This window comes from Cololabis saira, chromosome 3, assembly GCF_033807715.1.
Source record: "Cololabis saira isolate AMF1-May2022 chromosome 3, fColSai1.1, whole genome shotgun sequence".
Taxonomy (NCBI): domain Eukaryota; kingdom Metazoa; phylum Chordata; class Actinopteri; order Beloniformes; family Belonidae; genus Cololabis; species Cololabis saira.
This window is the reverse complement of record NC_084589.1, coordinates 9,825,836-9,849,415: the sequence shown is the minus strand read 5'-3', so window position 1 is coordinate 9,849,415 and position 23,580 is coordinate 9,825,836. Positions and strand designations below refer to the sequence as shown.

At 42.2% G+C, this 23,580-nt stretch overlaps 1 protein-coding gene across 1 annotated transcript; it reads left to right on the top strand.

The window, feature by feature from the left end:
• Positions 1-931: 931 nt before the first annotated feature.
• cep76 (centrosomal protein 76) lies at positions 932-21,875 on the top strand. The gene is made up of 13 exons (XM_061718195.1): positions 932-1,378; positions 2,602-2,757; positions 3,764-3,848; positions 3,940-4,170; positions 4,264-4,443; positions 5,731-5,828; positions 6,449-6,577; positions 7,464-7,655; positions 14,226-14,392; positions 15,782-15,941; positions 16,574-16,747; positions 19,111-19,328; positions 21,528-21,875. The coding sequence occupies exons 1-13, from the start codon at positions 1,316-1,318 to the stop codon at positions 21,664-21,666; spliced, it is 1,992 nt and encodes a 663-aa protein (XP_061574179.1). The 5' UTR covers positions 932-1,315; the 3' UTR covers positions 21,667-21,875.
• Positions 21,876-23,580: the final 1,705 nt, after the last annotated feature.

Sequence of the window (23,580 nt, the reverse complement as noted above, 5' to 3'; positions counted from 1 at the left end):
ATATGAAAAGAAAGTAAAATAAAAAAAATTGGAATTCTTGTAAGGAATACAAAAAACAAGGCGCTTTAAGAATTAAAAGGTGTATATGAATAACAAAATAAATTAAGCATTTAAATTAACATAATGGAGCATAGAAAAAGAGGAATTATTAAATTTAGAATAACAACGAGCAATGTCTAGATTTATTTTACTTGCATTTTTGTTTTCTACTCTTGAGACATGTGAAAAAAAATCTTAAAATCGTTAATCAAACCCTGGAAGGAGGGATTACAATTTCTCCATTTGGCATAATCAATATGGTGCTTACTTACCCAGTAACAAAACTTCATTGTTAATAATTAATATTATAATATCAGAAACAGAAAATTCCAAATCCATGAAGAAAATGGAAAATGAGAGAAGAAAAAAAGAAAAAGAAAAGAAAATGGCTCAATTAAAAAGGTGGAACATTATTAATTTTAAGAGATATCCAATTGTGTATGTCTGTCCAGAAACAATGAGACAAAGGACATTGATAAAACAAATTATCCAGTGTTTCTTCATCCTTTTTACAGAAGGAACATTGATCTACCTCAAATTTTTAAATCTCTTTTTTAGAAATTCTGCCACAGGATAGACCTTATTCATAATTTTAAAATGTACTACTTTAACTTTAGGCAAAATAGGCCATTTAATACATTTGGAATGCGCTTTGTTTTTAAAGTGTTTATATTTACCATGTAAGAATCCTGTCGAATTATCCTTCTGCAAAAATCATGGAACAATCTGGATTTAAAAACATTACAAATAAACTTGTTACCACACTTTTTATCAGTCTGTAAGTGAAAATATGAGTGAAAATGTGAAAATCGAAGCGTAGAAGTGACGTCATGACGTAACAGTAACGCCTACACCGACGTCAGCAGCAAAACTACAAAAGGGTCCTGATGGCACCAAGGTAGCCGCTACGATTCTTGAATGAATCTTAAAAGACTTTAGACAAAAATCAAAAACGCTTCCTCTAAAATTAATCATGTCATCAGAAATATTATATCCGACATACATTATTCAGTTTTTACCTCAGCATCGATATTTTTTTTTGTATTTTTATTCAGGCAGCAGATGAGACGTATTCCCGCTTGCTGCTTCCCCAGAGTTTAAACTGCAGACGCGTCTCTAAACACAAGAATGACGGTTGTGCGAAAGACGACAAATGCACAGAAGTATCAAGGATAGCCCAGACAAGACACTACGTTATTTATCATTCGTAAACGCACGTTTGCATCGCCAAACGGTTTAATTCTGCTTAAATCCTCCCCGGGGCGAAGCAGCTGCCATGTCTTTGCCTCCAGAGAAAGCGACAGAGTTAAAGCAGATGATCCACAATCACCTGCTCGAGGTAACAACTCCTGCTATGTTCTGCAAACAACTCCCACTAGTATATACTTGTATGATTTAACATAGTTTGTGTTTGTTTTTTCATATAAGATTAAAGCTGTTGTAGTGGGCTCTCCTGAAAACACCCTTGTAAAGCCAAAAGTAGAAACATAATGAATTACATTTGACTGTGTGACATATGTTCAGCTGTACTGTTTACTATGTTATTTAAAGTGGTAATCCAATGTTTTGATTTGCTTTACAGGATTTAAAGAGTCACTGTCACCTGATTATGCCACTTTCAGACTCATGTATGCCAAACCTACCCTGGTGGATAATAACAGACAATATATGTGTCTGAAATGCTGTTTTGATCTGGTGTTAGAATACTGACATGGATATTTGATTTGATTTGATTTTGTACATGTAAAAGACAACAAAGAGAAGATAAAACAACAAAACAAAGAATTTCAAACTTCAACATTTAACATCTTACATGTGCAAAAAGGAGTAGGAAGAAGTATAAACTTATTTAATCCTACCCCCATTCACTAATCCTCTATTAACACGTATAATAACTAACTATACTATAATTATACTCACACACTGTACTCACACACTTACCTATAACATACATACACATAGTTGAGTATTTCTATATATTTGTGCACACATGCCCATATACATATTTATATAAATATACTTATTTACACCATACTATCTCTATATTAACTCCATCTGCTCTATATATCTACTTGCGCACATACCACACACACACACACACATATATATATATATATATATATATATATATATATATATATATATATATATACACACACACACACACACATATACATACACCCATACATACATATATATACACATGCATACATACACATATAGTTATAATTAGCTGCCCATTTCTGAACAAAAACATAAACAGATCTACCCATCACTCAATAGTGTTACATCAGGCCCCTAAAAGCCGCTAAACCCCTTCCTCTTTGTACCTTGTGAAAATCATGTTTTTATATTTGTTTTTAAACTGGTTAATGTTTGGACATTGTTTTAATTCTGAATCCATTCTGTTCCATAGTTTAACTCCACTGACTAATATAGAAAATTAAAGACACTGCAGGTTTAGTTGCACTAAGATGCCTTTCTTTAATGAGTCCTCTAGTATTAAAACCCAACTGCTATTTTGAGCTACAGGGATTGTAAACATTATTTTCTGCTGAACAGATGGACGTCCATGGAAAGATCCGAGAGGTGCTGGCTGAGACGATGAGGGACCACCAGGACTCGGGACACAAGTCTCTGTCTGAGGCGGATCTGCTTCGTGCTCTGCAGCGCAGGGGCATCGTAGACGATCTGATGAAAGACCTCCACTTTACCCAGGTTTCTGAGCTCTTTGGACTATTTGACACAATAAGTTATATAGACATATATAAATGTAATCATGTGATGCATAAATGTAGATACTTTTTTTATGAACTTTGGTTATTGATTTTTAATACACAAATTGACAAAGAAAGAAAGATAAAGAAAAAACAAACAAACAAAAAAACCCAGACAGTCGGCTTTGCAATATTTCACATATTACGTGACGATAACCTCACTTTTCAAGTCAAAATAAAAATAAATAAATAAATGACAAAAGGTAGATAAAAAATAAGTGGAATCTTATTCTGGTGTAACTGGGACTTTCTCTGCTTAGGCAAAGAAACGTCCCCACATTTCACTACATTTTCTGGAAGACCTCTCAGTGTGTATCGGATTTTTTTCAAGCCTCAAATTGTTGAAAATCTCTTTTATCCACAGTGTATGTGATGGCGGTGTTGGTGATTTCCACCTCATTAGAATAAGACATCTAGCCAATAATGTCACAAAAGCTTTTAAATCTGCTTGAAGTTTAAGTAAAGGCAGTTGAGAGATGCCAAACAACGCAGTAATGGGATAAGGCTCAATAACTGTCCCAGTTACCTCTGTCAAAGTATTAAAAATTGCAGTCCAATAGTTATACAGGGATGTACATGACCAAAACATATGCACATGAGTGTTTGAGGACATTTTTCACAAAATGGATCGACAAAAGGCATCAACACTATCATAAACCAAATGTAGATAATTCCAGATTCCAAATAGACTCCCCCATAATATTGACAACAATATACTGGCAAGGAAAGAAAAAAATATTAATGTTTGCTCACTACTTTGTGCAAATATGAAAATGAATTAACCCGTTCCACTCCAGGGTCCCTGACCCTACTGCAGAGAAGCAGATGGACTTTGACAATAGGCTGGAGCTTAAAGGGTTAATCTATTTTATCAATTTCTAAGAATCTATTTTAGAGATTTGAGTTTCTCAAAAATGTGAGTTTGTCCTATCTGTCTGCCTTGGCAGGAAACAGCTACAAGTGCGAGGGTGGCGTCTCCTCTGCAGCCTGCCACTCATTTTGTCGACAAAGACGTTCCTCGGCTCAAGAAAAGTAAGAAACATCACTTACAAGTCATATCAACTGATGTAATAGTTTGTGCACTGAATCTATTTTGAGTGCTGATCATTTTTTTCTTCCTCAGGCAATGTTGATCCATCAAGGCGGTACCTGTATCTCCAGGTGCTTGGAGGTAAGGCATTTCTGGAACACCTCCAGGAGCCAGACCCTTTACCTGGTCGTGTGTGTTCTACGTTTACACTCTACCTGCACTTCCGTGATCAGAGGTTTCATTCCAAACCGGTGCCCTGTGTGTGTGAACCCGACTTGAAGGAGGGATTTCTCCTGGAGATGCACCGGGACGGTGCAGGTAAGAGTCGAGCAGCACTCTCGGAGCCCTTCACAAGTAGCTGTCGTGTACTTCTGTGCTGCACCCGTAACTTTGCAATGACTTCCGCTGTTGCAGGAGAGAGCAGTATGGCAGATGCAACCAGCATGCTGTCTATGTGTGACCCCGTCCACCTGGTGCTGATCAAGACCGACCCGTCTGGTGAGACGGCACTGGTGTCGTCCTACTGTCTGGACTGGAGGACGGTCCTCAGCTCCCCCAGCAGCAAGATCAGCTGTGCCGTAGAGCTGATGGGAGTCGGTAAGCAGGAATAATCCAGCTTCAGAACCAGATTCTTTTAGTAAAGCTATGCTTTACTTTTAAGAGCACTTTTTATACATCATATTACCGTATTTTCGCGACCATTCGGTGTGCCGTGTGGAAAGGCCCCCCCTCAGTTTTGTGTGTCATTTCTGTATTTAAAACACACACACAGCGCATCGACTGAAAAGGCGCCGTCTACACACAAGCATACAAGTGTGCGTATTTAAAAATAGAGCGGGAGCAAAACTTAGTTTGATTGTACTTTATTCAAGTTATTACATTAATCAGTTGTCAGGACTCAGCGTGTCGGGTTTCATCCGAGCCTGATTGCGCTGAGACCGGGAGAACTGATCAGTGCTGAGACGGGCAAGAGCCTGATCGCGCTGCTCTGGCCGTGCTGAGCAGCCGAGTCACTTTCCGATGCTGGCTTTCGCGAAAGCTCGCCGACCGAGCGCCAGCCGACCTCCAAGCCCGCGGGGACGCTTGGTTGGGTGGTTCCTCCGGCCTTCGGGCCCACCTCCGCGGCGCAGCCGCGTCTCCTTCTCGGTAGCGAGCCCGAGTCTCCCCGTCCGCTCCAGGTGTCCCGCCACGGAGCCGCCGCCGGGCAATCACGGGCAATTCACGCGCCCCCCCTTCCCCCTTTAACTTCTCATGGTGGCCTCAAAACGTCCGCCTTAAGCCTGAATTATGGTTCAGCGTTAAATTGACGCAGAGCCTACCGTACAGTGTGCGTCGCCAAGTACCCTACGCCGTAGGCTCTGCGTTGGTGTAACGTGGAACCATAAATCAACCTTTACAATAATACAATGGGTGCATTGCGTCATTGGGCGTGCAGCACATTTAAAAAAAAAAAAAAAAACGTTTATATGCGCCTAATGGTCGCAAAAATACGGTACAAACAAAAAACACCTCTTCTCTTTAACCCTCCAAACACTGTACCTCCTGCAATGAAAATGGTTTGTTTTAAAGTAAAGATTTACTTTAGTCCGATTTGCTTGCACACGAATTCCCAATTCAATGAAAGAGTTAAGTTCATCCTGCATAAGAATGTGGAGGACTTGTGTTCAGGGACAGTCCCAACATTGGACTTTACATTGTGTGGTTAGCTTCTTCTAGAAAAGTGTCAATAGCTGTCACTAACAGTTTTTTGCTGTTTGGGATTCCGACTTGTGAATGTAGCTGCTGTCTCTGGAGGATGCTGCCGAACAGAATTTTGTTGTATACTTTGCAATGATAATAAAGCTTCTTATCTTATCTTATCTTAATACGTCTGTATTTCACCAGGAAGTGAAAGCAGAGTTCCGGCTGGTGTTTTGAATGTCAGCGTGGAGCTCTACCCTCCTCTCCCAGAAACCCTGAGCAGTGACGTCATCAGCACACAGGTCAGCACAACACCGTTGTTTCATCCGGCCATGTGGTTTGGCTACAAAGCCACTGGATCCGAACAGCGATCCTGAGGAGCCTCTGCGTGATAAGACCAGCAGGGTCAAGCCGTTAATGATCCCTCTGCAGGTTCCCCTAAGGAAACCTTGTTAGGAATTTTACTTCCTCTGGATAGTCAAGTCTGATCGTCTTCACGGCGCTCTACCAGGGCCGTGAACGACCCCGGCGGGGCCCATCCGAGGACCTCACTAAACCATCCAGTCGGTAGTAGCGACGGGCGGCCAGAGTAAACTCACATTCATGAAGCGCTTGGATAACCATTTGATAAGGACACCTGAGTTGAGGGGATATTAGCAAAAGTGTTTTTGTTCAGTCATGTTTGGAGCATCTCTCTCCAGCTCCAGCCTCTTGGCCAGATGTAGTCACCTCTGGCTCCTAGGTTTAAAAACAATCAAAGCTGCGTGGAACGGTGTCAAAGTGGCTTCCTCCACCTTTTCTTTCCCTGCTTCATTATTGATTATTCACCTTGAGCACTGGGAGCCATCTGTGACTCATTAGTACCATTAGGAATCAGACCATCGTGACATGTGCAGCGCTGTACTGTCTCCTTCTCATTCAGCAATCCCTGGAGCGGCAGAGGACGGCAGAGAAGGAGAGGCTCTTCCTGGTCTACGCCAAACAGTGGTGGAGAGAGTTCCTTGAAATCCGGCCGTCTCACCAATCCAAACTGGTCAAGATATTTGCACAGGTTCGTCTATGATTTATATCTGTAAAGAATATTTACTCATGTGTGTTGAATAAATCGATTTTCCAATTCTAAATCGATTCTCATATTAATTCCTAAAAATCGATTCGTATGTCTTTTTTTTCTTTTTCTTTATCATTACATTACAACTTTTGGTATTTTTTTGTTTATGCCCAAAAAAGGAATGTTTTGTTGGACACGAGAATAACTGGTGCCATGTTTTTGCCGTTAAATACGTTTAAAGGTATGAAAACATTAAAGTTTTCAGTTATAATTGCATAAATTGTCTATATTTCATTACTTTATATACTGTCTTGGGGTTACATTTGCATAAAATGCTAAAAACCAAATTCTCAAAAATTAAAAACCGAAATAGACCGAAAATGGAAATAATTAAAACGGAATGTGGGGAAAAATAAAAACGATTTCATCCGTCTCTGTTTGCTCACCTGGATCTGTTTGGTAATTCTGACCCACATGATGTTTCTGAAAGCAGTTCTATCAGCATTCTGGGAGCTGATTGGTCCTTACAGCATCATTAGCTGCCAATACTTGCTGTTGAATCTCATTATAATACCAGTAGTAATATGTTACAGAACTACAGTCATATCATTCATGCAACAGCTCAAAAAAACAGTTTTAAAAACACTAACCCAAATCAATATCGGAATTGAATCAAATCAAATCTTGATAATCAATTCTGAATCTTAAGAATTGGAATCAAATTGATTCTTGATATTTGAATCAATCCCCAGCCCTGTTTACTAATATGACTCATATGGCAGCACTGATGCACTGGTTTGGCAGGAGGAATTTAGTTTTCTAAAGAGTTTACCAAAATGTTCAGACCGTTCTGTTCCAGCCAGGTGTTTGTCTGCTCCCTCTGCAGGATGAGAACTGCGTGAACCGGCCGGTCTGCTCCTACGTGCGAGTCCTGCGGGCGGGACGCCTGCTGGAGAACCCTCGCCAGGCGGCCCGCTTCGTCAGCCTGCTGGCCCAGGAGAAGGCCCCGGTGGTGGGGGGGGGCACGGGCAAGCAGGAGCAGTGGTGCACGCTGATGGCCTTCTTATGCAGAGGGAAGGTAAGTTTTTCTAGAGGAGCCACGTCTCAGGAAGTGTGTTTAATGTTTGTGGTTTATCTCTGGGCTGAAGTGGGCTACCGGGAAAACATGTGTCAAGGCATCAGTGACTACGTTTACATGCAGTCAAAATTTGGGTTATTGTTAATATTCCGGTTACTGAAACATTCAGAATATTCCGTTTACATGCGTGAGCAAACAGGGTTATCCCTGTTTACATGGTAATTAATTGGGATATCTTGATCAAACCAGCGACGCACGGAGAACGTGATGACGCAATTCCCCTCATTTCCGCTTCTTCTTCCTGTATCCAAATTCAAAACAAATGCTACTTTGCGCAACTTTTCTCTCACCTTCTGTGTAAATCTGGCTATCCCGGTACTTTCTACCGTCTACAAATGCCAAAATATTCATATCCTTCATTACATTTATGAAGTGATTAGTCTCCTCCTGGTCTTGTGTTTCTCCGTGTTTATAAGAACTTCCTGGACTCAAAAGACCAGGATTCCTTGTGAAAAGAACATGCGCAGAAAACAGATTCCTGTTCCATTTGATGGGGAAATCCCGTTAGCTATACATGACCGAATATTCAGGTTTAAAAAGGAGTAACCCAGGGGTCATATTGGGGATTTTAAAAACCGGAATATGAGCAAATTCCGGTTATTCAAAGGGGTTATTAGTGTTTACATGGCCGTGCAAAACCGGGATATTGCTAATATTCGGGTTTTAAAAGGGTTATTGGCTGCATGTAAACGAAGTCAGTGTGCCCAACTGATGTGTTTCTTATCCTCGTGCATCAAGTCATAAGTCTACAGCTCAAAGTGTGAGATGAATTTATATTGATGTTAGATTTGTGGCTGGAGCTTGTAAAAGTGAATGAAAATCCAGTCTGACAGCTAGACCTTCATCAGTGTTAGCACTGATCTCATTTATCATGTTGGTCACAATTTGACTAAACCAGGGGTTCTTAACCTTTCTGACCTCGAGGCCCAATTTTTTCAGTACAGAGCGGCCCAGGGCCCAAGTAAAAACCTTGTCAAATAAAATGATCATCACGGACTTTTATGAAACATGTCAATGTTAACATGCACATGTCAAGCTTGATTTATACTAGGACAAATCAATCAGTTCAGGCTTATTAATAAAAAAAGATCAATAATTAGATTTTACTTAAATAAAAAAGGAAGGACTCAGAATAAAAAATATACATATAAATCAATCAATGGATGGCAGTAGAGCGGGTCGTCCAATGATCGGAAGGTCGGCAGTTCGAATCCCGCTACGTCCCAGTTGCTGTCGTAGTGTCCTTGGGCAAGACACCTTACCCACCTTGCCCTGTGTGAATGTGTTTGAATGTTTGGTGGTGGTCGGAGGGGCCGACTGACGCTTCTGTCAGTCTGCAAGGCAGCTGTGGCTACAAACGTAGCTACCACCACCGGTGAGGATGGTATGAATGAATAATGGTCTCTGTAAAAAGCGCTCTGGGTGCCTTGAAGGGCGCTATATAAAACCAAGCCATTATTATTAATAAAAAGTAAAATAAATACATTCAAAATAATGTTTTTAAATTAAATAAACTGTAAATAAAATTGAAATAAAGTGCAAATGAAACTATATTTGTGCATAGCAGAACCAGAAGAATCTTTATTTTCTTTCATATACATATTAAAAAAAAAAATACAATTTCCTTTTTATCTGCAGCTCTTAATGAGACACTTGGGCCTCTGAGACACCATCAGGTCCAGTCTGGGTGGAATGGGGGAAAGGCTCACTCTCAGAGTAGCATGCAGCGTTGCTCTGAGTCTGTTTCGGGCTTTGGGCTTAGTTGTGGCCACGATGGAGAATATAAAAATAAAGGATCACGCCGCGCTCGCTCTCCCCGTTGCTGGGCGCAGACCAAGTAATCAATCCCTGATACTGGCGGATTTAAACCTATTTTGTGCAAAATAAAGGATTTTCTCCGTAAATACAGGCCTTAATAGTACACGTGCAGCTAGATGAGTGTCCGAGGTAAATGGAACGTGCCGCGGCATTATTCTCCTCTTTTATAGAGCTCCCCCGCTTCTTCCTCTTGGTTCCCTCCTCCACCGGCTGGCAGTCAGTAACAACTGACTAACGCATTAGCGCCACCACATGGTCGGGATGCAGTCCCGCGGCCCCCGCGGCCCAAACCTACGAAACAGAATTTTTTTCCGCGGCCCACTAGGGGGCGCTCGCGGCCCAAGTGTGGGCCGCGGCCCTATGGTTAAGAATCACTGGACTAAACCACAATACAGTTTTTGTGTGACAAATTCATGTCAATGCACTAAATCACACGGTGACTGCTCTTTCAGTACCACATCAATCTCTGGTCCCATCCAGTTTACACTGAATGATTCGTACCTGCAGTGTTGAGCAAGTTCATACTCCTCATGAACTAGTTCAAAGTTCAGTTCACATACCGGTAGTTTAAAAATTTCATTTCATTTATTTATTTAAAAAGGGACAACGCACATTAATTAACATGAGCTCTTGTGTCCATCATATAAATGTGCAAGATTTAGCCATACAGGCTAATTTACATCTGCAAAACATTAAAGGAGAACACACTAAAACACTAGATCACAGAGTACAAACCAAAAAAAAAAATTTCACGTTCTTAGTTCACCATTTTCACTTTGAACTAGTTCAAATTCAGTTCATTTCAATATTTTTAGGTGAGAAGTACGAATGAAACGCCCCCCTATCCTAAAACTGTAACACAGTATACAATCATTATTGTCCTAGTGGCTTTTCAACTTTACTCAGAGGCTGTAAATCTCCAACAATGTAGTCCATTATCAGTGTTTCTACCTGTTGCAGGTAAATCCTCCCCCTGAAGGTGCAGCAGTGGGACTGGGCTCGTTTGGGTTGTTGGGTCTTCTTGGTCTTTCCTGGTGACTTTTTTTCAAGGACTTGCAGATATTTTCTCCCACTGGACGGATGCTTTAACTCCACATGACGTTTACAATTTGAAGTTGACGAGGCAGATGCTCAGACTTGTTTTCTCAGCGCAGGTGGACATAATTTGTACAGAAAGGTTAGATTTTTACCATCAGACTCTTTGGGAGACAATGTGTAAAATTCCTGCAAATAATGTTAAGACTCCACTGCATTGTGGGTAATGTAGTGTGAAGTCGTCGTCTCGTCGAGTATTTTAAATGTGTGCCGCCCGCTGGTGAAATGTATTTCATAATAATTGGACCTAAACGGTTAGGGTTAGAGTTTGAACAGTTTAAATTCCAGTTAGTGATCTGCAGAATTAACAAGTTCAAGTTCTTTATTTGCAAATATGTTGCGTTCAGTTCAACGTTCCCACAGAAATGAACGTGTTCAATGAAGGCGTTCATTTGAACTCGTTCATGCACAACACTGACTGCAGAACACTGATAGGATCAGCACTCTGTATCAGGAGGGAAACAGTTGATCAGGGATGATTCAGAGTCGGCTGCATGACCACAGCCTCCTCCCTAAGCTGATCTGGTTCCCCCTGGCCTCTGGGAAAGGCCCACGTGCAGGTTTACAGTGGGCTGCACTAAAGACACAGTTCAAAGATCAAATCAGGACTCAGAAAGCATCCTGCTGGGCTCGGCTGTCTGAACGCTCCCTGCATTTCCAAGTAGGACGGATGGTGTTGTTTCTGGGGAAGGAGGATTTGTGCGAGCTTGACTGACTGCTGTATTTTGGTCTCTCCCCTTGATAGCGGGGAATTCCCCCGACCACCAGAGGATGAACGTTAGTGCTTCTGTGCGAGTGGCTTGCAGGGCAGACGCAGTCCAACTGGCACAACGTGGCTCTTGTCATCTGTGATTTACGAGCTCCATTCCAGGAAAAATTAATCTAGCCTCCTCAGTCCCGGGCCTGTTCTGATGCTCCGATCCATAGTGGCCCTTCTGGAGAGATCTGTCATCCTGACTGCCCCGCTGGAGCGGTCGCCCCCCCAACCCTGGTTCTCTAACCGGAACAGCAAGAGTAGATGGTGGACAAACTGAGGCTGTTTCTCTCCAGCAGCTTCATCTTTGTGTGTTTTGACACTAATGCCCCCCCCACCCCACCCCATACCATCACAGGCGCCGCCGGCCTTTCCACCTTGTTAGTGGGAACAACCTTTGTTTTTTTTCTCTCAGTTGAGTAATAATATGGCCCTTTCGCACTAGTCCCGCCTCAGCTCGGTTCTACCCGCCACGGCCCCGTCTTGCGCTTTTGCACTGGCTGAGACGGGTAGAGCCGCTCCAAGCCGATACTTTTTCTGTAACCATTCTGGCGAGGTTCTAACCGGGCTGAGCCGGGACTATTTCTGACGTCACCACCCTCCTCGCCACCGATTGGTCGGGGGCGGGGCCGTCAGACGTTTGAATCAGGAAGCGGGAGTCAGCGCGGCTCGCGGCGATTTTATTATAAAGTGCAAAACGTCTGTTTGGTGATCCAACTCTGAGGTGCAGATGTTCATAAACCTGGTGACTGACGAGAGAATTAAAAAAGGGATGTAGACGGGCTGTTTTACTCTCAGCCGCTCGGGGCTCCAGCTGATTTCTGATCAGCGCCGACATGAACAAAGGTGTTGCGCAATCGAGTACGTCACAGCAGCTTCACCCCAAGCCCCCCACTTCTCCCCTGGATGTGGAAAAACAAACGGGGACAAAACGGGTAGAGGCGTGACGAGCCGAGTCGGGCCGAGTAAGGACTAGTGGAAAAGGGCCATTAGTGTTTCACAAAACTGGAACCTCCCATGACAGAGAACTCGCGTCCACCATCTTTCTGGCCATCTGAGATTGATTGATTGATTGATTGATTTGATTTTGTACATGTAAAAGACAACAATTAAAAGAGAAGATAACAAAACAAAACAAAGCAAACAAAAAAAAAACAACAAAACAAAGAATTTCATCCTTCCCACATAATATGTTCATTTACATGTGCAAAAAGGAGTAGGAAGAAGCGTAAACTTATTTAATCCTACCCCCATTCACTAATCATTTATTAACACGTATTTATAATAACTAACTATAATATAATTATACTCACACTGTACTCGCGCACTTACCTATAACATACATACACATAGTTGAATATTTATATATATCTGTACACACATGCCCCAAATAAATATACTTATTTACACCATACTATCTATATATTAACTCCATCTGCTCTATAGCTATATATATATATATATATATATACACACACACACACACACACACACACACACACACACACATATAAACATAGATGAGGTTGTGTGCAGTTGTTCGCTGTCAAAATCTGGCTTATTCTGCATGTAATTATGACATGATTGTACCCTAAAGCTGGATTACTGGAGTCGGCACCAGGCTGTGTTTTAGGCATCACTGGTTTCCAAGGTGATGTGGTGATGGAGCCAGCCTGGGGCCACCAGAGGTGTCCGGCTCGGCTGGTACACACCACTGCCTGAGTCTTTATGAGTATTATGCAGAAAGAAATGATGCCTAGAAAGAGTTGTTTTACCGTACTTTTCTTAGTAGTCCTCGTGCAGGCAGCGCAGGTTCGAGTTCCGGCCTGTCTGTGTTGTGCATGAACGAGTTAATTTCTGTGAGAACGTTGAACTGAACGCAACATATTTACAAATAAAGAACTTGAACGTGAACTTGTTCATTCTGCAGATCACGAACTGGAATTTGAACTGTTCAGATTATGTGAGTTTCAGCTTCACTGTTTAGGTCCAATTATTAGGGAATAATCCTCCTCATTTCACCAGCAGGCGGCACACACATTTAAAATACTCCACGAGACGACGACTTCACACTACATTACCCACAATGCAGTGCACACTAGCATAACAACGGGCACCAGCTCCATGGCAACGGCGGCCCGAGCCCGGTGCATCTTTACATGACCAGTGAAGAGAGAGACGATTAAGACGCAGCGTCAGCGAGACGTCAGATGATCCTTATCATTATCTGAGGGAATTTTACACATCGTCTCCCAAAGAGTCTGACGGTTCAAATTAGAAACATCATGTGTAGTTAAAGCATCTGTCCAGTGTGAGAAAATATCTGCAAGTCCTTGACAATCAAACAAAGAGATCAGGAAAGAGCAAGAAGACCCAACAGCCCCAAACGACCCCAGTCACTGCTGCTCCTTCAGGGGGTGGATTTACCTGCAACAGGTAGAAACACTGATAATGGACCACATTGTTGGAGATTTACAACCTCTGAGTAAAGTTGAGAAGCCACTAGGACAATAATGATTGTAGTGAATAGTTTTAGGATAGGGGGGCGTTTCATTCGTACTTCTCACCTAAAAATATTGAAATGAACTGAATTTGAACTAGTTCAAAGTGAAAATGGTGAACTATGAACGTGGACTATTCATTTTTAAACTATGTGAACTGAACGTTGAACTAGTTCATGAGAAGTATGAACTTGCACAACACTGCAGCCTGTTGCCCTTCACTGCACATCACACCAGGTTAAAGCCACCCGGCCCCCCTCCAAACATGTTTATGACCAAACTAAAGCAGAAAAACACGTGAGGACTGTTGTTAAGGTGATGCTGACCCGTCTGTTCCCCCAGGGAGACTGTGAGGACCACGCTACCCTGCTGTGCAGCCTCCTCCTGGGCTTCGGCCTGGACGCGTACGTGTGCGTGGGCACCAAATCCAAGGGAGGGCCACACACCTGGGTCCTGACCCGCGGGACCGACGGGAGCATCACCTTCTGGGAGAGTCTGACTGCACACAGGTCTGACCTCATCTGCTTTTACACGGATGCTCAACAAGTGCAACACTCACCTTTGGTTCCAACGTCTACGAGGAAGCTAGTTACAGCATATATGGTCTAACGTCATGGTTTTATCCTCGGACTCCTAAAAGGTCTCTGCATTTTCTTATATTGAGTTTCCCCAAAACTCATATGGCAATTTTCCACTAGCACCTACTCGGATCTACTCATCTCAACTTGGCCTGGTTTCTTTTCCATAACAATTCAGCATCTGGAGCAGAAGTAGGACGTGGAGTGAAGCTGCTGTGACGTATTTGATTGTGTATCTAAAGGAAGAAGACAACAACACTAAAGATGTAGAACCTGGAGGAGATGATAGATGTGCTGCTGGATCTGTGACTTGTGTTTGATATCAAGTTAAAAAATGAGAGTGAGAGAAGCTTCAAGCAGCAAAGCTTTTTTTTTTCTCTCTCTCTTAATTCTTTATTTAGGTATGGCAGTACATATCACAAAGTAAAAGCAGTAATATTATCCGCCATCCAGTTTTTCATTTTAAGTAAACTTATTAAGAAATAAGAAAAGGAAAAAAGAAACAAAAGACAAAAACTACAAAGAACTTTATACAATCTGGGAGAGACAGACTATAAACATAAAACCTCCATACAGAAGAAAAATAACATGATTCTCTCTGGGTGGAGAGGGTGAGATAATAATAAGGATAATGATATGATAGTATTGGTGTCTGTCTTCACATCATTCAAGAAAGCGGCAACAGTTTTCAATAGTTTTTAGTTTGTCTCTGTGCTGCTGAAAAGTCAGCTGGAGCCGTGAGCAGCTATGAAGTGACAGAGCTCCTGGTGGATCTGGTCGTTCCTTATCTCCGTCTAGATCCCTTTTTAATTCTCTCCTCAGCACCAGGTTTATGAACATCTGCACCTCAGAGTTGGATCATGAAACAGACTTTTGCTGCCATTGCTGGTTGAATAAAATGAACAAGAATCCGTCAGTCTCTTTCTCTGATTTCCTCCTCCTGACTCAGACGTCTGACTCCAGCCCCCCGACCAATCGGTGGTCTGTAGTGTGATGACGTCAGATACAGCCGACTCAGCCACTTAGAACCTCGGCAGAATAGATACAGAAAAGTATCTACTCGGCACGTTAGACCCCTGGTGGAAAAGAACCAAACTGAGTGGAGTCGAGTCGGCCTGAGTAGGTACTAGTGGAAAAGCACCAATAGAGATAAATCCGTTGTTAAAGAGTTTAGTTGCAATAATCTTGTTGTTTTCTTGCGTTTTCTCCACATTAGTTTAGGCTATTTCCACATAAATCATGCCAGATTTGCTGTTACTGTAAATATAAAATGTAATCCGACTGATTGTACTTTTCTTCTCCCTCCATCTGTGTGATCAGATATTTGCACCGAGCCATTGATCCGGACGCCCCCCCCCTGGCCCCCCAGCCCAAACCCTCCTCCCCCTACCGCACCGTGGGCTGCGTCTTCAACCACCAGAGCTTCCTGGCCAACTGTCAGCCCTCGGATGCCGTGGAGCTGTGCGTCTTTGACTTCCAGGTGGGAGGATAATGTCTCTCACAGTTTCCCACAACAATCAATGGACGGCTTGGTCTTCATGTCATTTAAATGAAACCGATATTTCATAGCCCATTACTGCATTTATGAAGTTCCCTTTAGTGTTGAGAGGGTGTTGGTGACCTGTAGCTCATACATTGCTGTCCCGAGATGAAGCCGCCAAGGCAGCAGGAGCTGATAAATACGGAAGAGTATCAGGGCCATGCAGGAGAAAAAATATTTGAGAGGGGAAGTTGTTTTTTTTTTATTGTGCACTTCAAGAAAAAAGTTGAAATGTCGAGATTAATGTTGAAATACAATTTTGAGAAAAAAGTCAAAATGTCGAGATTAATGTTGAAATACAATTTCATGAATAAAGTCAAAATTTCACTTTTTTTCTCAACATCTCAACTTTCAACTTTCAACTTCCAGTTTATTTATTAGTAAGATGGACTTCAGTGTGGAAATCTCTATTTGTGCTCTATGATGGTGATGCCACAGAAATAATCAATGAGAATGATCCTTTGCTATCAGAAAGAGGTCGGTTTGTAGGCGGGACAATCCATCAACTCCTTCTGTGCAGCAGTGGGCTCAGCGTCATGGGTCCATGTGGGCTTATCTCCTCTCTCCTTCAGAATCAGTCTCGCTGGAAGGCGATGAGTGAAGCGGCTCTGCAGTCGGTGTGCGGCCCCGGCGCCACCACGGCGCTGCCCCCCCCACCTCCTCTTTGCGCCCCCTCTCTGGATCCTGCTGCCGCCAGCAACCAGCTGGAGCTGGAGCTGCGCTACCTGCTCTACGAGCACCGCAAGGTACGGTAACAGCCCTCCAGTACGGATGGGAATTGAGAGGATTTTTACCATTCCAAACCCATTTTCGATTCTGCTTAATGATTCGGTTCTTAATCAATTCCCTTATCGCTTCTCATTTGGAAAAAGAAGACGATATAAGGTTGATTAGCATAACCAATATAACATTTTAATAATAATAAATTAAATATTCTTCTTTAGAAATAAACAAAATTTAACATTAATGATGCTGTGGCAGTTCCATGAGAATGTCCAACATTTTTCTAATAGAAATAACAATTCTCCACTTTAAAAGGATAAATGAACTGAGCGCTCAAAAATAAAACTGTCAGTCAGTGACATATACAATCAAGTCAAATCCAATCAAACTGTGTATTTTGCAAATCTGCAAATCTAACCCTTTGACTAAACATCCACTTCACAAGTATTGCAAGTTACCCAGTTGTGGTCTTTTTTACTGAAATGTAACCAGACTTTCAAGCGTTTGTATCGCTTGGGTGCCATGTTTACTATTGACTGCTGGTTGTTACCCAACGTGCCTGATGACGTCATTCGTCCCCACTGGAATTGATACGGGAATGGTTTGCAAATTTTGCAAACCATTCCAAGGAATTGAAACACTGGGAACCGGTTCTGAACAAGAGCCGGTTCTTGATTCTCATCCCTACCCACAGCCTCACCTGTCAGTCCTACGTTACACGTGGAAATGAGGAAATGACTCAAACCCACCTGTACATGTTTGTATTCCAAAGAAAGCCCTGCAAATTCTACCTATAAAACCAGTAGAGGTAGTACGGCATAAACTTGTTATGACAGATGGATGAACAATCCAAGCAGGGTTTTATTAAGGAGGGTGATTTTGATGACGAGGGTTCGCGTAGAGACTCATTATTGACTATGTCCGGTCTGTCGGGGGTGTAACAAAGGTAAACACCACAAAAGAGCTGCTCCTGTCAGCAGCAGGAGCTTGGCAGAAGTATCATTCCTACTTGGATGAACAGAAAAGAGTCACAGAAAAGCAAACTGTTGATCTGAAGCGGAAGGCCCTCAGTGATGAGCTCCATGACTTGAAAAAGAAGAGGGCTACAGTTGAGGCTGATATTTGTGCCCTGGCCTTGAAAAGTCAGCTGATGAATATGCTGAGAAAGCAGAGACCACGAGCAAACTGACATACATCACCAAATCCAACAGTTTTCGCCGTACTTCAAAAGCAAAGAAAGCGTCTCTGCTGCATATTGAAAAGCAAATTGATGAGAAGCCGGCAGAAATGAAAAAATGAATGGCGTATGAGTTATTTCTGTGGGAGGGGGGTATCTTAGTTTGCACTTTGATGTAAAGTTTTTACTATGATGCAAAGTTTGTGCACTTTAATGTAAAGTTTGCACTTTGATGTACAGTTTATCTGTGACATCAAAGTGCAACAAATGTTTATTTTGTATAAAACCATAATTAGGGCCCGAGCACTTACAGTGCGAAGGCCCTATTGTATCTGTAGGAATTCTTTTTTTTTTCTCTCTTTTTTTTTTTTCTGACGAAAGGATGGCCTTTTTGCCCCCCTAAACGTGCCCCAAAAATCACCAAATTTTGCACGACGCGCATTACTTTTCTCAGTCAAAAGTGTTACCGTGGCGATGATAGACGCCAAAAAGCGCACCCACCCTTCTTCTGATTGATCCATATTTGATAGTTCCTACTTTCTGCCATAACTTTTGAATGGTTTGATATAGAGAGTCGTGGGTGGTTTCATCCGCTAAATGTCCAGGCCTGAAGAATCTACATACAAGTCATACAAGCTTCCACTGCAGCCTGAACGTGCACAAGGGTGCGAGGGCCCGTTCATCGCTGCTTGCAGCTTTAATTGTCATTAGATCTCCACTGTGGTGACTTTTTACATAGTTTTATTCCTATATTTCATTCATACATTGATGTTTTAGAGGTCATGTATAGTCATGGAAACTTGCTGCCAAGTCATGGGAAAGTCATGGTTCAATTCAATTCAATTCAATTTTATTTATATAGCGTCTAATACAACAGAGTTGTCTCTAGACGCTTTACAGAGACCCATACCCAGAACATGACCCCCGAGCAGTTATTACATAAAAAATGGCAGGTAAAAACTCTCCTAGTGGGAGAAAAACCTTAAGCCAAACAGTGGCAAGGAAAAACTCCCCTTTGAGGGAAGAAACCTTGAGCAGGACCAGGCTCATAAGGGGGGACCCTCCTGCCGAGGGCCAGACTGGTGGGTCAGGGACGGCAACAGCACAGCAGGCAGGTAAATGTGTTGGTTAAGATGTGTATGAACCGTGTGTTTAGTGTTAGTGCGGTCCAGCTCTGCTCTGTGTGAACGTCCACTCGTCCTCCTCCAGGACCTGGATCTGGCCACCGTGTGGGACGACCACCTGTCCTACCTGCTGTCCTCGGCCCTGTCGGCCTACGAGATGGAGCGCTGCACCGGCGTCTCCTGCGGCAACGAGGAGTTCCAGGACGCCGTGAGGAGGGCCGTGCCGGACGGACACACCTTCAAAGGCTTCCCCATACACTTCCTGCACCGCAACGCTCGCAGAGCCTTCGCCACCTGCCTCAGGTCAGACACGGGACAGGAGCGTTTAGAAACCACCTTTCAGCCACTTAAACTTTATTTTTCAATTTTCAGACATAATGAAAAAACAACAACAAAAACAGGTGGACAACAATACAAGAAAAGACACTACTGTCTTATATAATAATGCAATTTTTTCCATCTTGCTAAGTACGTGCCAAGTAATTAGTTCCATTGATCGTATTTCTTCTACAATGTCCAACCATTGGCTCAGTCCAGAGACGAGTCCATCTTCAGCCAATTTCTTGTAATAAATAAAAAAAAACAAATTAAATTTTTCCAACCAAATTCCCTCCATCTTTTGGAGCTGGTTGAGGTGTTGGGTCTTACACATGGAGTGGCAACTCTATGTTTAAGTTTGGAGACAATTCTTAAAGGAATTTGCTTATAAGCACCTGTCAACACCTCACTCACATCATTCCCTTCCAGTGACATTTCCTTCTTAATTTCTGTGTCATAAAAGTGTCTCTGTTGTATCATGACATGCATTTTAAGTTTGCTTTTGTTGTTTGAGGGTCCTTGAGTACTGATGTATTCAACAGAGTGTGTTTTGGTGGCATCAGTTCCAGCACCTGACCACCAACTTCCCTGTAGGAGCAAAAGAGGAGGAACTTCAGCTGTCAGACACTGACCGGACAAGAAACACTCATTCTTTCTGTGGGATATCCTTTAGCTTTGATTACAGTACACATCTGGTAACGATAGAGCCGTAAAGTCTTGTCCAGCTCATCCCACACATTCTCACGGAGGTCAAGACTCTGGGGGCGCAATCCCTGTGAGAAAGTGATGTTGTTCTCCCTGAGTTCTCCACTTTTTCTCTGTTTGAGCCTGATGGATGCAGCTATTGTCATCTTGAGCATTTCCAGGGTGAAAAGCTGGTTACTCAAACATGCAGGGAGTCAGCTGACCCCACTTTTGCGATACAGTGCTGGTATATACTCAGCTGAGGCAGCCCCAGTTCATAAAACCACCCGCAAAAGCCTTGCATTATGGGTACGTCCAGAGCCGGCCCAAGGCATAAATGAACTAAGCCCCTGCTTAGTCCCCCATGACCACTAGGGGGCCCCCAAGAGTTAAAAACAAATAAATATATTTTTTATGTGTGAGTGATGATTCATACATTATCAAAGGTATGTTATTGTACACAAACAAAATAGTTAAAATTATTATATAAACAATATTATGTTAACAGACTAGAGTAGATACTGCTTGCATATTTAAAACCAAAATTAAGTAGATGATGTGTTTACAGTAAATGGTTTATAAATGATCTATTAGATTATTTTGTTTCTTTTAGTCGGCCTACACTGTAGATGACACTCAGTATCACACTTAGTACTATATCACTTTAAATATTAAGTGTAAATCAACCCCAGGCCGCTCTTGTAGCTGAATTTGCTCCATTTCAGATGAAAAACCATAGATGGTAAAAACCTGCCAGGCTGACAGTAGGATGATGGAAACAACACTGCTGCAACTGTGCAGCTCTTTCACCTTTGACCCGTTGATCTCTGTGTGGCCAGTAGGGGCAGTTGCTGACTCTGATCAATATTCATTGAAAGATTTTGCTGCAAGTTTGTTAATCTGTTGTTGCTTCCATGGTCTTAATAACTGTGGATTTCAATCTAACTACAACAAAAAGTTCTTACATCTAGTTTTACAAGTGTATTTGTAATGACAGGGAAGAACATGAAATAAGTTTATAGTGGGTGTGTGAATGATCAATAATCAGTATTATTGGCAGTAATAGAGGGCCTCAAAATCACATTTAGCTTAGGGCCCCATGGAGGCTTGGACCGGCCCTGGGTACGTCACTTCATCCTCCGCTGTTTTTGCTCTCATGTGCCGTCACTCTGGACCGGGTTAATGTGGATTCATCAGACCATATTCTCTCTCACTGTTCAAGAGTCCAGACTGATATCTGGGGCTCCAGTCCGTCTCACCAATGCTCTTCTTCAGGCTGCAAAGCCTTCATTTAATTACTCACTTAATTTACTTGTGTTATCTTTGTCTAATATTTAAATTTGTTTGATGATCTGAAACATTTAAGTGTGACAAACATGCAAAAAAATAAGAAATCAGGAAGGAGGCAAACACTTTTTCACACAACTGTATATGCATTTCTATCAATTCTATTGAATACAGATTTTTTTCATGCCCTGTTCTCCGTTCTTCTTCTTCCAGGTCTCCATTCTGCGAGGAGATAGTCTGCTGCCGTGGCGACCACGTGAGGCTGGCGGTCCGCGTCCGAGTGTTTGCGTATCCGGAGAACGCGTGTGCAGTGTGGCTCATGTTTGCAGTTAAATACCGGTCTGTACTCTGACCACCGGACCAAAGCCATATTTTAAATGTTTCAGAGGAACTTCCACAGCACTCTGAGGTCGTAGGTCGTCAGGGTCCACCATGAAACTACAGAGAAATGAAGTGCAACCCCCGATGTTTCCTCTCACCCTCAGGCCGTGTCTCATACATTACTACAGTCTCCATTTGTACAGACATTTATACTATTTATTTTTCACTGTGCACTTTTTAGAAGCACTATTAAAGATATTTTTTAAACTACGTTACTCGCATTTCTTCTTTTTTACTTGGTGTCATAAATAATAATAGGACTGAAAATATTTTATTTCTGGAAAAAGAAAATGTTTGCACTTACGATGACTTCATGCAAAAGTTATTTATGACAATAAATAACATCTGTCATTTATTCTTGACTTTTGTGGACCTCACTGGTCAAACTCCCGCTTTTTAATCACAACGGGTCTAATAAAGCTATCAAACATGTTTATTTTTTTATTTTATTTTTTAAACTTTATTTTACACAAAGAATGTACAGATCAAGGCAGGGTGAAAAAGGTATCAAATTAGGAAATAATTACAGCAACAATGGTGAAGATAACAGATTCACACAAGAAACGAAAACAAACAAAAAGCACAAGGACTGCAAGGTGCAATAAAATCAAAAGAGCAAGGACTGAGTTATGGATGATACAGTTTCTTAGCAACCCTGTTCATATTATCAATCTTTTTGTGGCAGGGTGGAGAAGTTGATGGGACACGCACCTGTGTCCCATCCGCCTGAGTGGCTGGTTCTCTCCACCCTGCCTGCCTTATAGGCGGAGCTGGACAGCAGCAAAGGGGTCGGAGGAGCTGCTGTCATGCGGAGGTGCTTGTGCACTGTGTGTGGGTGGTCTGGGTGTTCTGAAAAAAAGGGTCTGCACGAAACTCCGTGTCTCTCCATCCTTCGGTCGGCCCCGGTAGCACTCGCCCTGCTACACTTTTTCATAGAATTAAAGTAGTTGGTAGTTGGTGAATATTTAGGATCCAAGTTATCCAAATAATAAATAACATCATTGTAAATAAAAACAGGAATTTCATCCATTTTTAAAGATAACAACAATTATGAATGTCAGACCAAAAGGATCAACTTCCAATTTAAACCTGTGTAACAAATCATTAACAGGATAAATAGCTGATGCTCTTTTAAAGTGGGTTTCCTTGACTTTAGGGGCAATTGGTAACGATACGTAAAAAGAGAAGGAACGTTTTCTTAAGGGGATTTCTATATTCCAAACATGTTTATTTACCCATGTAAAGCGATAAATTGCTATTTAAATCTGAACTTGCAATACTCGTATCTACCACTAGATGGCGAAGTGAGACAAGTTATGATCTCAGGATACAACAGCGTTGTATTTAACCTGAATGTTGCATGGAAATGGCTCCTTTTTCTGGGGTCATGTCAGACCTTTCTCAGAGATCATTAAAAACATCCTGGCATGAAGAATGGGAGGAATTAACTTCAGGACAAAATGTGATTCTATTTATGAAGCAAAACATAAGAGAAATATATACAGTTTTTAGGCAGAAGCCACAGCAAACTTGCTGGAACGCCGCAGACAGATGTTGAGTGTTAAAGTCAGAATGAACGGTTGTGAGATTTGAGGACGAGTGAAGCGGCGACGTAAACGGCAACTTTGTAGCGAGCAGACGCGAATTCAACATCTTTAATCCCTGATTAAAGATGTTGAATTCACTGAACCTTTCTCCCTTTTGGAGTTGACGCAGATGAATTGTTGGAGCGTCTGAACGTCAGCCCAAACTTTGACAAGACGCCTGTGAGGACGGCCAATTAATTTGATTTTTTGCAGGGAGCTAATTTGCAATTCTGCATTTGCCCCGGAGTTGTTGTACATGAGGCTCAGGAGGGGAGGCAGAAAGAGCGAATTGGGGAGCT